Here is an 18,127-nt window from a genome sequence, read left to right on the forward strand (position 1 = left end):
GTGTGCCTTCCAGGTTTTCTGGAACTCTTGCTTGGGTTTTTTATTCTGCTTCCTAAGACCATATCCGTTCTCCAAGATAACTGATTTGCTGTGGAAAGAAGATAAATCTGTGATTGTTAAAGAAATGGAAGTTATCAACCAAGATCACATAGGTTTATCCAAATATAGAGAAAAATAATGCAAGGAGAGGCACTGAATGAATATAAAAAGGAAAGTTCTGCAAAGAGAAAACACACATATAAGAGAGAGCTGCTAAAATTTATGGCCGAAAGATATGAACGACTGATACCTAAAGACAGAAATTATGTATCTATAAGGTTAATCCCAACAGATCCCTCAAATAGTGTTCAGAGGAGAGAGAGGGTTCACTTTGAAAGGGCAGAAAATAATAACAATTTACAGCACTTTTAGCAGCTTTACAGCATAATGAATGAGACATGCCAGCAAAGTAAGTAATTGTAGGACTCAGTGTTGTCAGGGACATGGAGAAAAGGGCACATTTACAGATTTCTACTTGTACTGTGTGTCTGTTCCCTTTTTGGTAGAGAACAATTTGGCAAAATCGCAGTAAAAATACCCCAAGGGAGTAATCCAAAAGGAAAAACAAATTTGCAAAAAGGCAGTCCCATCGGCACTGTAGCTATCGATGAAAGATTTTGAAACAACACAGATGCCCAACCATAGAGGCACGGGCAAAGCATTCTCTAGTGTTGTAACGGGATGCCAGTTATGGTGAGTTTGGGGAGCGGATCACAAACTGGTCTGTGCCCACTGATTATAAGTGTGGACAAGCAGGTAGGTGAGGTGCAGGAACAGACCTTGAGAGAATTTGGGAGGATGTAACAGGGTTAGTATCCATTAGGGTGTTTTTTTTTTTTTTTTTGGTAAAGATTTTTTTTGATGTGAACCATTTTTAAAGTCTTTATTGAATTTGTTACAATACTGCTTCCGTTTTATGTTTTGGTTGTTTTGGCCACCAGGCATGTGGGATCTTAGCTCCCCGTCCAGGGATCGAACCCTCACCTGCACTGGAAGGCAAGGTCTTTTTTTTTTTTATCTTTATTTTGTTTGTAATTTATTTTTTTATACATTAGGTTCTTACTAGTTATCCATTTTATACATATCAGTGTATATATGTCAATCCCAATCTCCCAATTCATCCCACCACCACCACACACACTTTCCCCTCTTGGCGTCCATACATTTGTTCTCTGCATCTGTGTCTCTATTTCTGGGAAGGCGAAATCTTAACCACTGGACGGCCTGGGAAGTCCCTCCATTAGGTTCTTGATAATTGTTTTTAAAAGGTGAAAGTTTTGTTTCCTTAGGGCACCTTCCAAAGAGGAGTAGGGAAATGTTTTGAGCACAGACAGCAAGGATTCCTTTGGAGGGACCCCACCTCACTGGATGTGAAACTGGGGTGCTTGCTGATGGGTGCATGAGCACATCAAATTTTGCTCACACTTTGCACGTATGTGCGTATGTGTGTGCAGACACCAGAAGGCTGCCTGGAGCAGTGGAGCTGGGCCCAGGCAGGCCTCAGTGAGAAGTGGAGTTTTCTTAATTACTCCTGCCTTGTCAGCCCCATATGGTTTCCTGACACCCAAGGCAATGCTGGGGATAAAATTCCCTTGCAGGGAATTCCCGGGCAGTCCAGTGGTTAGGACCCCACGCTTCCACTGCAGGGGGCACGGGTTCGATCCCTAGTCGGGGAATTAAACTCCACACGGCTGAAAAGAAAAGGCCATGGGATATAGGGGGGCTTTTTACCTCTTCTCCTTGGATTAAGCTCGAACTTACCTGCCCTTCTGAGGTTTGCTTCCCTGTCCACCCTGTCCAGTTTCCACTCCACTGTTTACACCTCAGCATCCTTCACACCCGGGGTGTACCAAGGGTGGGACAGGCAGAGGTGGACTTAGCGTCGGTGTGGACACACCCTGGGCACTTTATTGGCGTCTTCATCTTCCTCTGGTTCATCCAGCCGGCCATCACTGCAAGTCAGGCCCTGGGCGAGGGAGCTGGGGTCACACACCTGCCCGCTCCAAGACCTCACAGCCCATCAGGGAGGGGGCACAGAGAGGGGAGTGACTTTCTTCAGTTCCCTACATCCACACTAGGGAGCAGCGAGGCCAGCCCGCAGCAGAACAGAAAGGCCGATACACCTGTGTAGCTGCAGGCGCTCACAGCGCAGGCCGCCCCCTGAGGCCCACGGGCGGTGTGAGGGCGGAGTCGGAGCCGGAGCTCAGCGCCCTCCCTTCTAAAGACTGCAGCGGGCCCAGCTGCTTGGTGCTCTGCAGAAAATGGGCCCAGGGTTCCCAGATCTTCATGTTAAAAGTCTGAAACCCCCAGTTTTATGTGAAATGGATTTTTTTAAAACACTGTTGAGCCAACACTGGGCAGGCCAAACCCACTTTGCATGATGAACGTGGCCCGTGGGCCTCCATTGAAGACCTCGGTTGTGGGGGAGTGGGGAGGCCGCACCTGCAGGCGGGGGCAGGACCGGGCCAGAGGAGGAGCAGGTGGCTGGGTTGGGCTCACCAGCCCCGGAGCCCAATCCCGGTGCTCCTGGTCCTCGCCTCTGCCCCTGCCCCTGGTTTCCACTCCCACTTCTGGTCCTTTCCCTCACCACCACTCGGCCGCTAGATGGCACCACAAGCCGAGGATCTCACAGCAGACAGAGCAAACCCGGCTCCCAAGTCCCTGAACCCCAGCCTACCTGGTAACCTCGCTGCCGTGGGCCACCCTGGGGACTTCTTGGCTTTTTCTTTTCTCTTCGAGTTTTTATTAAGTCAAAAAAATCCCTTTATGTCAGGTTCCTTCTGTCCTCCAGGCCAGTGCTGCCCAATAGAAATATAATGCAAGCCACGTTTTAAATTTCCTAGTAGCCATATTAAAAACAGAAAAGAGACACGGGTGACATTAATTTTAATAATGATTTATGTAGCCCAATATATCCAAAACATTATCATTTCAATATGCGACCTATATAGAGTGTATTAATGAGATATTTTACATTCTTTTTTCTTGTACTAAGTGTTTGAAATCTAGTATATGTTTATACTTACAGCACATCTCAGTGTGGATGAGCCACATTTCAGGCGATTAGTAGTCACATTTGGCTGGAGGCTATGGAACTGGGCTGGGCAGCGGTAGGTCCACAGGGCCTGAGTCCTTCCCCCCAAGAATCAGCTCCCAGGTTGTAACATGGAACTCTGTCCAAGCTGGACACAGACTTAGAGTCTAGGGGTCTCAGGCACCCAACCTGCCACCCTCTGCAGGAGGTCTCTTATTTAAAATGGCATTAGCCACTCTCTCGAAGTGAGAGAGTGGCAATGGACATATATACACTACCAAATGTAAAATAGATAGCTAGTGGGAAGCAGCCGCATAGCACAGGGAGATCAGCTCGGTGCTTTGTGACCACCTAGAGGGGTGGGATAGGGAGGGTGGGAGGGAGACGCAAGAGGGAGGAGATATGGGGATGTATGTATATGCATAGCTGATTCACTTTGTTATACAGCAGAAACTAACACACTATTGTAAAGCAATTATACTCCAATAAAGATGTTAAAAAAAATAAATAAAATGGCATTAGCACGTTTCTGGAAGTTCCTGGCCACAAGAGCCCAGCTCACTCCCTCTGCCCCAGCCCTGGCCTGGGGGAGCCCTCCTCCCATCCCTTTGTGGCCAGCTCTCCACTCCCTGCCCCTCACACTCTCTGCCTCCTTTGCCTTGTCACGGCCCTTGTTGGAAGCAGCATTTCTGAAGCCAGCTTGATACACAACCCAAAGATATTTCTTTCCACTAAAATGGCTCATCTTGCTCCAAACCAGCCCCTGGACTTGGACCAGGGATTGATATCTGATCGGGATACAGCTTGAGATGACTCTGGGCCTCGCTTTTCTAATCTGTGATATCAAAGGATTTGAACGCCACAACCTCTGAGACCCCTTCTCACCTCTAACTTCCCACCCCCAACCCCCATGACCTATGCCCTCCTCCAAACCACACACAGACACACACACACACACACCCTGGTGGTTCGAGGTCACCTTATAAAACAATGTAAGGAGAGAGATCGGGGACATAGAAAGAGATGCAGAGAATAGAGAAGGTGGCAGAAATGGAGGGAGGAGACATGAGAGAACAAAGAGACAGAGGACAAGCAGCCAGAACCGGGGCCCTTCAGAGCTGGCATCTGCGCTAAGGAGCTCCTGAAACAGGATCTTTGCTGGCTCTTTAAAAGCACCTTAGGGCTTCCCTGGTGGCGCAGTGGTTGAGAGTCCGCCTGCCGATGCAGGGGACACAGGTTCGTGCCCCGATCCCGGAAGATCCCACATGCCGCGGAGCGGCTGGGCCCGCGAGCCATGGCCGCGGAGCCTGTGTGTCCGGAGCCTGTGCTCCGCAACGGGAGAGGCCACAGCAGTGAGAGGCCCGCGTACAGCAAAAAAATAAAAAAATAAAAAAAAATAAAAGCACCTTAGAAAAGCTCTAATGGCCATGAGATGGGGCCAACACTCCTCCCTAATAGCCCCTCTGCCCTACCCCTTGGTGAGCTGCTCATACACCCATTCAGAGGGTCCAGGCAGAATCCAGGGGCCACACTAGTAGTAGACCCCCCCAGAGCTAGGAGCCAGGCTCTGGCCTGGATGCCTCTGGGCGTTGGAGGTCAGGGTCGAGGTGGGATGCAGTAGGTCCAGGGGCCAGCGTTTCCCAACAGATAGGAGAAGCGGGAGCCTGCTCCAGTAGGGGAGCGGCGGAGGGCTCAGTCTCCCCTGACAGTTGAAGACACACCCATTTTGACCCACTCTGTCTTTCTTCCCCATCCAGAGCCCCCACCCAGAAGAGCAGGCCCTGGGTCAGTAGTGGAAGCCAGAGGTTGGCCCAAGTCCCCCTGGGCTGGGCTGGGCTGGGCTGGGCTGGGCAGGGCTGAGCTGGGCTGGGCTGGAGCAGAGGCAGGATGCTGCTGGGCGGTTCTCTGGGGAGAGGGGAATTGAAAAGCATCTCTGAGGAGGGCAGGGAGGGAGGGCGGCTGGGTGATGTACACACACACACACCCTCCCTGACTTAGCCTAAGCCTCACTCGGGAGAAGAGCAGTCCTCTCTCTGCTCTTGGAGCTGCTTTCTGTTGCTTCCCCGCCCATCTGTGCTGTCAGCAGCATCAGCAAAGTTGGCCTCAAACTTGAATGGAACCGAAGGCTCCAGCTTCCTGGAGCTCCATGGGGAAGTAGGCCGGCCTGAGCCTCTGAACTCAGCTGGCCCGGAGAAGCTGACCCTCCCAGCCCCCAGCTGGCCCTTGCTCTCCTGGGTGACACGTCTGCCCCTGACCCTGTAGGCCCTGAGTCTGGGCTGAGGAATGGTGCACTGAGGTCCCTCTGGAGCCCCTCGTCCCAGCCTGAAGCTGGAGCAGCCCAAGGCCCAGGCCAGCATGGCCCACCCAGGGCAGCCTCAGTTTTCCCCGGCGCAGGAGCCAGGCATCGTCTCACCCCTGGACCTGCCGGAGATGGAGAAACTCCTCACCGAGGTCGGGGGCCAGGATGACAAGCCTCTGAAGCTGTCCAAGTCCCCCTCGGGGGCTCTGGACCTGGAGCAGGACTGCCACAGTCTGCCCTTCAAGGCGGTATCCGAGGGACCCCGGGAGGCCTCGCTCCCCCAGGCATCCTCCCGGGCCAGCTCGAGGCGGGCGTCCTCCATTGCCACCACCTCCTACACGCAGGACAGAGAAGCTCCCAAAGATTACCTCGTCCTTGCCATCACCTCCTGCTTCTGCCCCATCTGGCCCCTCAACCTCATCCCCCTCATCTTTTCCATCATGGTAAGTGCTGCTCTTTGTTCCAGGGCAGGGGCTGGGCCTGGGGTCAGCAGCCATGCTTCCCTGCAGGCACCAGTCTCCCTGCCTGGGAGGAAGAGAAAAGAGCTGGGTGCCGGGGGCTTGGGGGAAGATTCCCCTTCTCAGCCGGTCTATTACTCCCCCTTGGAGAGGGGTCCAGGGGCCTGGAGGGCTTCTGTTTGCTGTCCTCCTTCAGCTCTGCTCCTGGACATCACAGCTCGACTTTGCACACATCCCTGCGGGGAAGGGGATTCCAGAGAGCCACGTGGAGCTAAATCCTGCACAGAAATACAGCCAAGTTGGGGGCCTTGCCTTTGCAGGGGTCAGGGGCATTGTCCCAAGGAGTCATTCCTGAGTGGCGCTGTGAATCAGCAGAGGTTGCAGCTGGCATGGGGTCCCAGGGCCCCATGTTCTCAGGAGGGGAGCCAGGCACCCCCCCTGGTGTTCTGTCAGGCTCTGGCAGCTCTGGTTTCCAAGAGCAGACAGTGGCTTCCCTGCCATGGACTGAGGGCTCCGGGGCCCGGCTCCCCCAGGGCTGCTCCTCTGGGGGGAACTTCTCACTGGGGCCCTCTAGGCCTCGCCTTTGCACCGATTTCAGCATCTGTCTTCAGGGTGGGGGGGGCCTGGGCCAAGGGTGGGAACACACGTGGGCATGGCTGGCCTGGCCAGGGAGGGGCATGGGGGCTAGTCCTTGCTTCCCACACACTCGTGCTCTAGGGTTTTGAGTAAATTACCTTAGATCATCTCCAATCCAAGTCATCTGGATAGAGCTACTTACAGAGGAGCCACAGAAAATGCTGGTAGATGTTGGCAAGTGACTTCTGTGGTCCAGGAGATTGTGAGAGAGACACAGGGAGAGGCTGGCAGGGAGTGACTTTCAGAATGAGGTTAGGAGCAGGGGACAGTACACTGAGAGGGGAGACACTGTCCGCTTCCCTCTGGAGTGACTCCCCTGCTGAGTCATCCGTCATCGAGCCCCCAGGAGCTGTGGTCATTCCTGCTGCCCCGCTCTCCTCTGAGAAACCCCTTATTTCCTCATATGTCTCTATCCACTTCACCGAGGCCCAGTCTCCAGCCAGGGGGGCCTTCCCCAACCCCCATCAAATCCAGCACCACCTGCCAGGGCTTTAGGGGACACTGGCAGGGACTTGGTGTGGGCAGAAGAGCCAGGACTGAGCCAGGCCTTTGAGGAACTTCCTGTGCTGCCTGCTGCTCTTGGAGGCAGCTGGGGGCAGAGCTGGGCCACAGGGGTGCAGCCAGTGGCTGTGGGCAGGGCCAACCTCTTGGTTACAGGGAGAAGCCCCAGGAGGAGAGACAGGCTTTGCGGAGGGAATCCACACAAGGACCCAGGAGAAAACGTTCGCTAGAGTCCATCTCCTGCTGGGGGTGGCAGGGTGTGAGCTGGGTAGGAGCTGCCTTTGTCAAGGGAAACCTGGGCCCAAGGCTGTGAGACCACCGAACCCACCCCCAGTGCACTTCTACATCCTCCTCAGGTTCTTGAGTCAGGTCTGATGGTCACCGGGCCTGGGGCAGGGAATACAGTGCTAAACCAGATGCCATCACCAATCCCCACGAGCCTCCTGTCCAGTGGGGAGAAACTTGTAAACAGATCCTTACAACACATTGCAAGAAACACCCACACTAGACAAAACCACAAGGTATTCTGTGGCCTCGGGCAAGTCACTCAAACATCTCTTCTCCTCAGTGTTCCCATCTGCAAAATGGGTGTCAGCATAACACCTAAATTATAGAGTTGTGTGAGGGTGAAATGAGATGAGCCATACAAAGTGCTAAAGCACCTAGCACATAGTAAGTGCTATTATGTGATGGTAGTAATTAGGTGAGTGTCTCCCTGGCGGGGATGGGAAGCCATCACCAGTTTGTTGGGTTTTTTTTTTTTTTTTTTTGGCCATGCCACACAACATATGGGATCTTAGTTCCCTGACCAGGGATCGAACTTGTGCCCCCTGCATTGGAAGCACGAAGTCTTAACCACTGGACCACCAGGGAAGTCCTGTTTGTTGTTTTTCTTAGAGCTTTGAAATATAATTCACATATCATACAATTCACCCATCTAAAGTGTACAATTCAATGATTTTTAGTATATTCACAGACAAGCGCAACTATAACCACAGTCAACTTTAGAACATTTTCCTCACCTCCAAAAGAAACCCAGTGCCTTTTTTCTTCCCCATCTCTCCCAAACCTGAGCAATCACTCATCTTTCTGTCACCATGGTTTTGCCTCTTCTGGACATTTTATAAGCAGACATACCTCGTTTTATTGTGTTTTGCCGCTATTGCATTTTTTGCAAATTGAAGGTTTGTGGCAACCCTGCATCGAGCAAGTCTATCGGTGCCTTTTGTTTTTCCAACAGCATTTGCTCACTTTGTGTCTCTGGGTCACATTTTGTTAATTCTCGAAATATGTCAAACGTTTTCATTATTATATTTGTCATGGTGACCTGTGATCAGTGATCTTTGATGTTACTAATGCAAAAAGATCACAACTTGCTGAGCAATGACGATTAGCATTTTTTAGCAATATTTAAAAATTAAGGTATGTACATTGCTTTTTTAGATACAGTGTTATTGCACACTTACTAGACTACAGAAAGGTATAAACGTAACTTTTATATACACTGGGAATCGAAAACATTTGTGTGAGTCGCTTTTTTGTGATATTCACTTTTCTAGCTCATAGGACACTCTCATGCCCTGGGGAGGGAGGGGTCAGTTATTTATCTAGAGCTGAAATACTTGGTGCCACTCAAACAGCAGCAGCGGTGAAGGAGACAGAGAGTGTGGAAAGAGAGTTAAGTCTCCATGATGGTGTCTCCAGGTCCTGGCAACAGACTTCAGAGCTCCTCATCTGAAGTCTTCCCACTGGTTACCAAGTGAAGGATCAAGCCCTTGACCCCAGGGGAGAAGGAGACCCACAGCCCTGACAGCCTGGCTAGAGCTCACTGTCTGCAGAGCATGTCCTAGTATGAGGCTGACAGAGTCTAGCTAATTGTTCCCATTTACCAGATGAGGCAACTGAGGCATGTAAAACAGTGCCGTGCCCATGGTCACACAATTGGCAAGAGGCATATCAGCTGGATACTGAATCCACTGTTCTCTTCATGGCCCCACCCTGTATCTACCTCTGGGACAAGGATGGTGTGTCCCTCCCAGGAAAGGCAAACCTTTTAGGCATTTATGCAGGGAGGGAATAATTCTACTTCCTTCCCTCTTTTTCTCCCCCACCTCCCGGTAGCCTCCTCTCCACCACCCACTCACTCCATCAGTGGAAGACTAATGGACCAGCAGTGTCCTTCCCACTGTAGCTCTGACAGGGGCCTGCTGGGACCAGGGCTGGGATCAGGGGCTCTACCTCAGGAGCTGTGATCACAGGTGTCCAGGCCCAGGCCTGCTCAGCACCGCAGTTTCCTGTGAGCTCCCTGGGGTGGCCAGGGCAAGGTTGGCTTCATCCATTTTACCTCTGGGTCAGGATGAGAAATGGCCATGCTCCCCGATCCAGCAAGATCTCCTGTCAATGAGGGATGCTGGGGCCCAGGCAGTGGGCCTTCAGTTGTTGATAAAAGAAGCATCAGATAGACTTGGGTGTGTATCCCATCTCTATCCCTTTTAAGTCACATGACCATGTCCAAATCATTCAACCTCCTTCCTTAGCTCCAGTCTCCTCATCTATAAAATGTATAATAAAACCACCTACCTCATAGGGCTGTTGGGAGGATTAAATGAACTAATGTGTGTGCCAAAGCCTGGAACATAGTAAATGCTTAATAAAGGGAAGTGGTTGCTATTTTTAATACTAAATGAAACTGCAATGTCAGAGGACAGGGCAAACCCCCAGTGAACAGGCATTTCTGGCTTTTAGCAATTTGGATATAATGGAGTCTCACCCCTCATTACAGCCTTGGGAAAGGTAGGCAGCCCTGTCTGTGGTTTTGGTTGCAGCCTCTGAGCAGTCCCTTCTCTGTAGGTTGTTCCTACAGGCCCTCGGTCTCCACTATACCACCCTGCCCGTCACTGTCCTGAGATAATGCCCTGCATTGCTTGGTCATGCTTCCAGCTGTCCCCAGCCAGCAAGGGGCAGGCTTAGTTATGGGTCTCCTCAAGAGGTCTGGCCACTTGAGTCCAGGCCACTTCTCCTGAAGAAGCCCCCTGCCTCTCCCCTATGGGGGCTGCTGGAGTGTGGGCTGCAGTGGGGACCGGGTGTGTTCCGGAGGCTCAGTAAGGGGCCCCCTCCAAGGCTCCCAAGGACAGCCTTCCTGAGGTCTCTGCCACCTTCTCTCTGCAGTCTCGAAGTAGCATGCAACAGGGAGACCTGGACGGGGCCCGGAGGCTGGGCCGCCTAGCCGGGATGCTCAGCGTCACCTTCATCATCATGGGGTTCGTCATCATCATCGTGGCCGTGACTGTCAACTTTGCAGGTGAGGCCCAGCCACACTCCAACTTACTCAGTGTGAGGACTGTGGAAGGCTGTGGGAGCCTCCAAGCATCTCTGCCCCTTTGGTGATCAACATAAGCTGTTCCCCTAAAGACCCTGCCCCTCCATTTGTGCTCCATGGGCCAGCAGCCATGGCTGCTGACACCAGGAAAGGCTAGGAAATACAGAATCTCAGGCCCCACCCAGACCCACTGAATCAGAATCTGCATTTTAATAAGATTCCCAGCCCAATCGTTATAGTTTGGGAGGCACTGATCTGGAATACAGAGTTTTCAACTTGGGGCAGAAAGCCTGGGATTCAGCCATGGGGTCATGGGGAACCTTGGCCTCGTAGGAGAGGGAAGAGTTCAGGTTTGTAATCAGTCTGCCTGGGCTCAAAATGCAGGTCCTCCACTGCATCTGTCTGAGCGGAAGCATGTTCCATAATCTCTGAGTCTGACAGGTGTGCAGGTGCCTGAGAAGCAGGGACCCACTAGCCCAGGGTATGAGCCTCAGCAGCACCTTCTGACGTCTCAGTCTCTTTGTTCTGCTGATGCTTGTCACCTTAGCCATGACTCTTTCAATGGCAAGTGACAACCACTGAACTCAAATTGGCAAAGGGGACTGCTTAGTTTTCACTAAAATATTCAAGCGGCGATGGTTCTAGCCTCAGGGGTCTACGTGCCTACCTCCGAACCAACCACCGAGGCCCCGGTCCTGTCCTTGGCAGGAGCTCACTTCCACCGGGAGCCCCCAGCCAACTCACCCCGTTACCATTTCCCGCTAGGAAACAAAGACTCAAATCCTCAAAAAAGGGCCCGGAAGATCCTATGTTCTGAGCTCTGTTCTGCCATACCTGTTCTTTTCTTTACAGTTCAGAAGAAATAAAACTAACTAGGGGGCTGTGCTAACAGAAGCAGGCCCCCGCCTGCTGGAAAGCTCCACACCCACATGCCCCATGTACCTCGGAGGACAGGATGGTGACTGCCAAGTGCCCACCTGTCCCCCAGCTCCAAAAGCACAAAGTTGGAGGGAAACCCCCAAGTCACCCCATTGCCAGCCCACATCAAATGGGAAAGCAAGAGGAAGAAAGGAAGGGAGGAAATGAAATTGACTGTGAAACCAGGGAATACTGTGGTTTAATCTCAGGGGCACGTCCCGGCATTTTAACCCCAGGGTTCTGGCTGGTTTCTCATCCCCACGATTTCCTGGGACCTGCCAAGCAGCACATACTGCCAGAGTGAGAAGAAACCAGCCCCACAAGCAAGACTACAGCGGGGAGAGAGGTAGCACAGTCCCTGCGTGTCTGATGACCAGGAGAAAAGACGCGGGCCTTTATTATCTTTTGTATTTTTCTTGAGGCAGGATAAAAAAGACTGTTTGCATGCCTTGTGCCACATGCCTGCTGCGATCCCAGCCAGTACCCTGAGCTCAGAGGCCAAGCTTCTGCTCAGCACATGCCCTGGAACCCCTCGGACACACAGGATGTGCAGCTGCTCTGGAAAGAGGCAACAGCCATACTTCAATCCTACATCCATCGCAGGGTGGAGGCACCGAGAGGAATGTTGGTGGAGACAGAAACGGGGACGGCATGACCCATAGACCTCTTCCCAGACATTTCAGCCTCAGGAGCGTCTCAGCTGAGAAGTCTGGTGTCAGAGCATCTGCCAGGCTGACGCAGTCTGCCTCTAGTCCCTACCTGGGCTGTAGCCTGGGGCACCAACCAAGAACTCCCGGGGCCTGACCTTGCCTCCAGGACAGCCAGTGAAAAGGAACCCAGGCCTGAGCTCTCATCCTGACAGGCCCTCCCTGGCTGTCTGGGGCACAAACTCGGAGTTTCATGCAGAGGGGCTCAGGGTCCCCATGCAGAGTGGCTCAGGTGGGGCCTGGGCTCCCAGCTGCATCTGATGCTCTGTGCCTCACCCTGTGCCCCTGGCCAACCACAAACAGCAAAGGCTTTCCCTGGAGCAGGCTTTGGGACCACCCCTGGGGGAAATTCCCATGGGCTGCCAGGTCATTAGGGGTGTTTGTGCCTTCTGCAGGGGCATGGGCCAGAGTTTTTATGAAGGTTTGTTGTTCATGGGGTCTAGAGAGTTTCAAGATAGAGGGAAGAGCTTGGCTGAAGGGTCCCATCTTTGGGGACCCGGGCTTAGGAACACATCCACATGCCCAGAATCAGGGGCCCGGACACCATGGCCTTTGTCTCAGGACCTAATGGGACACCTGGAAGGAGTAAAGCAGGGCCCCTCAGATTTCTCCCTGGTCTTTCTTGCTCCCACTTCCCCTGTTGGCTTCAGCCCCCAAACCCTTGGAGAAGGATGCTCCGGGCCTTCCCACCCTGTGAGGCCCAGCCTAGCAGCTAGGGTTCCAGGAGGTTGGGAGGGCACGTTCTCAGGGCCCCAAGTTGGCCAAGAATGTTTCCTCTGTGCCTGTTCAGGACCCTCATGCCTCCTTTCAGGGTCCCTGCCCGTCTCTCCCACCCTCCTCAGAGGCTCCTGAGGAGGGAGCATGTCAGCATAGAGGCTCTGTCTGCCAGGAGGGGCTCTGGGTCCTGGGTGCAGCCCCAAGCCTTCTAGGAGGGCCTGTGTGAACGAGGGGAGGGTTCAGGGCCCAGGGGCGTGGGCAGATCCCTCTAGGGCTGGCGTTCCTGTGTCAGTCACCCACCCAGGGAATAAACTCCAACCTCCCCCAACCCTAAAGGAGGCACCAGCTGGATTTGCTTTATGGGACCTTTGAGGCCAAAATAGAAATGCCCGTGTTTGTCGGGGGGAGGAAGGGGATAAGCCCAGAGTATCTGTGTCATTTTCAAGGTCAGGTCAGGCCAGGGGAGTCATGATGAGGTCTATGAATCTGACATTCACCGGCCCCCACCCTGGAAGGAGGGGTCATGAGTCAGCTGTCTTCCGGCAGGCCCCAGGGATCCCCAGCTTCAGCACCCCAGGGAGAAGAGAGCAGTGAACCAGACTGTTCAGGCGCGGTCTCGTGGGAAAATGATGGCAGAGGCGGGACCGCGGCCTCTGTGTGCCCTGGGACCGTCACGCACACCCAGACCTGGCTCCCCATCTACAGTCTCACCCACAAAAGCAGGCCCGCCACGCACTCACTCCCACAGACACACACACTGGTTCCTACTCCAAACCCAGGAGAGTGGAGAAAGAGAGAAGCCGCAGCAGACCGCTGCAAAAGCCTGCACGGCAGGAGCATCCTTCCGTTCAGGCCAGAACGACTTGAGAGTTTTCTAGTCATCCTAAGGATGGGGCTCAGAGGCCTCAGGAGACCGGCCCTTCCGGCAGAGAGGAGCCCAGGGCCAGAGGATGGGAACCTTCAGGGGGTAAGGCTGGGACCCCGCTGCCTCCCACCCACAGGCCTCCTGACACCCCCGGGCCTCGCTGAACGTGAAGGGACAGTGGCCCTGCCACCCCAGCGCCTTCGTGGGTCCAGTACTGGCTGCATGAACACAGTGGTCCCCTGGCTTGGGGCACTGACCCAGCCCCCCCCGGGTTCCCTAGGGAACAGCAAGCACCACGCCCCTGACCACCACCGGCCCCCACTCACCAGTTCTCTCCTCTGTATTTCTCGGCATGGAAAGAAATAAAGCTGACCGTCCACGCCCACCGAGGGTCTGTTTGTGCTGCTGGGTTCAAAGGGTTCCAAACAACTTGGGGGGCACTGGGGAGCCTGGCCATCCAGGGGCTCCATGGCCACCATGAAGCATTCCCCTGGGCAAGCCATTTGTTCTCACCCAGCCTCAGTTTCTCTGGGGAGCGATGCTGGTCTTCCCTTGGTCGTTCCTTCTGCCTCTGAACAAAGACCTCAGGCATTGAAGAGGAGGGCAGGAGGCTGTGCTGGGCCTCTTACAAACCTTGGTAAATCCACACGGCCATCCGAGGGGGTCGCTAGTGTTATCCCGGGGTTCCGATTAGTAAACCGAGGCTCAGAGAGGTTCAGACACTGGGCCCGGGTCACACCGTGCCTGGCATGCAGAAGGTACTGAAGAAATGTTGGTGAACTGACCGTATCCCTAGGTCTGACCCCAAAGTTGGCTTCTTGTTGCCGTGCTTTGCTGCCTGGAGAGCAAAGCCCTATGTAAGGAAGGTGAGAGTTAGTTGTGTGTATGTGGGGTGGGGAAAGGGTGGGAGGAGGGAATCTATTTCCAAGGCTGTAGGATGAAGCAGGCAGGGATGACTTGATTGCTTGATGGTGGAAGGTGGCAAGGGCTTTAGGAGGGGGACATGGGCAGAGCCACTGGGCTGGGCAGCCAGAAGGAAGGGAAGGAATTGCCATGTGGCCACAATGAGCTGCCCACACCAAGGGCAAGAGGCTGGGGGAAGGTGGGGGGAAGGGCATAGGACTGGGGTGGGGCAGGAAAGCAGGGAGAGTCCCAGGACCCAAGAGGCAGCCCAGCAGAGTAGATCAGGGGGCGGGGGTTCAGGCCAGCCACTTATTAGCTGCATCTCCTTGGGGAAATTCCTTCCAGCCAGACTAGGGGTCAGGGGAGTGCTTCCCATGTGCCATGTGCTGTGCTCCATGTTTTGTGCAAATTATCTCACTTAATCCTCACATCACCCCCATGAGGTGTGTCATCCCATTTTCCTAAGAAGAAAATGAAGCTGAGAGAGGCCCAGTGACTTGCCCAAGGTCACAGAGTCTGGAACCCGTGAAGCATGACAGTCCCGGAAGCTTTGGTGACAGGACTCTCCTCCCTCACCTTAAGAAGTTTGCAAGCTATTCCAAGGGAGTTGGCCATTTTGACGCCCTTTTCCTGCACTGCCCGGCATGTGATGGTCACATTTCTCTGGAGCTTTTTGTTTCAGTGCTGCATGTGACCTTTTCAAAGGTATTTTGAGCACCACCTGGGGAGTCCAAATTAAGATGAAATGCCACCAGTGAAATGCTACCAACTTAATAACACTCAGGTATCTGGACACCTTCTCTACACATGGGCACTGCCAGTAACAATCACATCACTTTACTGCCTGGCTTGGTGATCTGAAAGTTTTTTTGGCATCATCTTTCAGACACAACCCAGTTTTAGAAACTTTAAAACAGGGCGTAGGGGGACGTGTGTCTGAGATTCAGCAAGGGAGAAGCTGCAGCTTCCACAATGCAGAAAGCCTGAAATCACAGATGGCTGCGCCCTCTCTCTACCTGGACTACTCCCCACCTGTGAATGGTGTGGTGATCCTCTCTGCACACCCTCTGCACACAGCCCTCTGCACACAGGGCTGGCGGAGACCCAGTGGCGTGTCCTGGTGAACCGTGAGGGCTGGATACACGTGGGGAATGCCAATAACAATTTCCCAAGGCACAGCCAGGAGAGCTCCCCAGAATCTGGGAGGTGCTGGGCATCCCAGGCTGGCCCTTGAGACTCCCCTCCATCCCCAGCCCTACCTGCCTGTCCCTGACCCATGACAGGAGACCACCCCGCATGCCCAGGAGAGGTCTCTGGCCCAGGCCTCAAACCTTCACTCCTTGGCTGTGTCAACTTGAGCAGCCCTGGCCTCTCTCTGGGCCTCAGTCTCCAGGTAAAGGAGTGAGCTGTGCGGGTCTAGAGTGGGCTTCTCAATACCCCCTGGCGGCACGCTGGAATCACCTGGGAGCTTGGGCCACGCTGGTGCCTGCTGCCACTCCTAGTGAATCAGGTTTAAGTGGTCTGGGGTGTGGCCTAAGCTTCCAGATTTTTTAACGATTTCCAGGTGATCCCAATGGTCATTTGAAGTTGGGAGCTAGGGGGCTGGGCCCTCGAGACTTACTACTCAGCATTAATGGGAGTCGCCAGGAGCAGTCAGAAATGCAGAAGCTCAGGCCACACCCCGATCCAGAATCTCTGCCCTTTCACAAGATCACCAGTGGTCCCTGTGCACTGAAGTTGGGGACGCTCTGGGCTAGACGCCTGAAGCCGAGTCAAGTGGGCTAACTTGCTGCAGTCTCCCCTTAGGCCGTAACTTCTGCGGGGGCGGGTCTTTTATCTTCCCTCTAAAAATAATAATTGTTTTCCTTTCTTTTTCGGCCACTCCGCGTGGCTTGTGCTATCTTAGTTCCCCGAGCAGGGATTGGACCTGGGCCCTCGGCAGTGAGAGCACGGAGTCCTAACCACTGGACCGCCAGGGAAGTCCCATTTTCCTTTCTTTCTTACAACAAGGGTCTACTGAAACAAATGGAGAAAATCTAGGCAATACTGAGAAGCAAAGAGGACATTAAGAGAAACCCCAAATAAGTTGGGGGGGTCTCATAGCAGAAAAATTCTTCACCCTGTTTCCCAGAGTGTTTGTGAAACTGAGTTCCCCTTTAACGGAGTTCCCTTAACGGGTTTATGATTGATCTCTCTCTCCAAAACTTTATTCCCTTTCTTGTTCCCTCTGACCCCAACCCTGAGCAAACTGAACATTAATCAACCAGAATCAGATGACTCAGACTGCTGTTGTGGATATCAACACCAATGTACTAGAATTGCTGTTATAGATCTCGTCATTAACCTGCAAATTCAGGTCATTTCTCTAGGGCAAGATGAGCTAACAGACCCCAGAGCCACAGACCACCTGGCCTGGGAATCGTAAACCAGAGACATCCTGACTCATGAAACTATGATTAAGAAATGTCACAAGAGGGGCTTCCCTGGTGACGCAGTGGTTGAGAGTCCGCCTGCCAATGCAGGGGACATGGGTTCGTGCCCCGGCCCGGGAAGATCCTACCTGCTGCGGAGCAGCTGGGCCCGTGAGCCATGGCCGCTGAGCCTGCGCATCCGGAGCCTGTGCTCCGCAGCGGGAGAGGCCACAACGGTGAGAGGCCCGCATACCGCAAAAAAAAAAAAGAAAAAAAAAAAAAAGAAATGTCACAAGACTGCTGGGTAGGGAAGATGTTGTGTCCAGGTTGGTGGTGGCTTTGCCTCGGACTGTGCAGCCTCCTGCTGGGACAGGCGGAGGCCCCGAGCCCTGTGGAGCCGCCAGAGCGGAGCCGGCCGTATGTGGTGCTGCGTGGGCAGAACCTGGTGTAGATGGGAACTATTTTCAGCATCCTGCTGGTGACCGTGATCCTTATGGCATTTTGCGTCTACAAGCCCATTCGGCGCCGGTGATGGCCAAGCCAGCCCTCCCACGAGCCTTTGGGAGCAGAATAAGTCGTGTTGCACATGGGTCAGTGGAGAAGGTGGAATCAGAACTTAACTGCTTGGAAACGATCATCAGTCTGGACAGTTGGTAAATGCTGAATGATTTAGAAAAAACATCTAGCCATTATCTTATCCTAACACTGTAATGCAAGTATTTGGCCACTTGAGCCTGTTTCTCAGTGTTTCTTTTTATATCTGGCTGTACTTGTTGAAAGTAAGACCTGAAGCTCCAAGGTTCAGTGTAAAGTTGGAGTGTTCACGAGAAAGAAAACATGACTTTGTGAGTGATGTAAAATCCACACTGGAAAGGAATAATCATTAATGCTTGAAAGTATTAAGAAGAGTAAGACTTAACATGTAGACATTCCCTGCTTAAGAACCATTTGGTCACAACGGGTTAAGAATCCCAAATGTTTTTTTTGTGTGTGTGTGGTACGCGGGCCTCTCACTGCTGTGGCCTCTCCCATTGTGGAGCACAGGCTCCGGACGCGCAGGCTCAGTGGCCATGGCTCATGGGCCCAGCCGCTCCGCGGCATGTGGGATCTTCCCAGACCGGGGCACGAACCCGTGTCCCCTGCATCGGCAGGCGGACTCTCAACCACTGCGCCACCAGGGAAGCCCCCAAATGTTTTTAATTATCCGAGTTGGCCTAGATGCCCCGTTTGCAAAGCAGTGTCAGCTGTGGGGAACATAGGCCGCCACTCCTCACTCTGCACGGAGCTCTGCACTCAGACGCCCCCACTGAAGTCGGGGTC

At 53.4% G+C, this 18,127-nt stretch overlaps 1 protein-coding gene across 1 annotated transcript; it reads left to right on the forward strand.

Moving 5' to 3' along the window:
* Positions 1-5,428: 5,428 nt before the first annotated feature.
* TRARG1 (trafficking regulator of GLUT4 (SLC2A4) 1) lies at positions 5,429-10,354 on the forward strand (the record flags this gene model as incomplete). The annotated part of the gene is made up of 2 exons (XM_082603912.1): positions 5,429-5,815; positions 10,136-10,354. 2 exons carry the CDS (start codon positions 5,429-5,431, stop codon positions 10,352-10,354), a joined length of 606 nt encoding a protein of 201 aa, XP_082460038.1.
* Between the last annotated feature and the right edge of the window lie 7,773 nt (positions 10,355-18,127).

Source organism: Mesoplodon mirus (assembly GCF_964341445.2).
Source record: "Mesoplodon mirus genome assembly, chromosome: 18".
NCBI lineage: Eukaryota > Metazoa > Chordata > Mammalia > Artiodactyla > Ziphiidae > Mesoplodon > Mesoplodon mirus.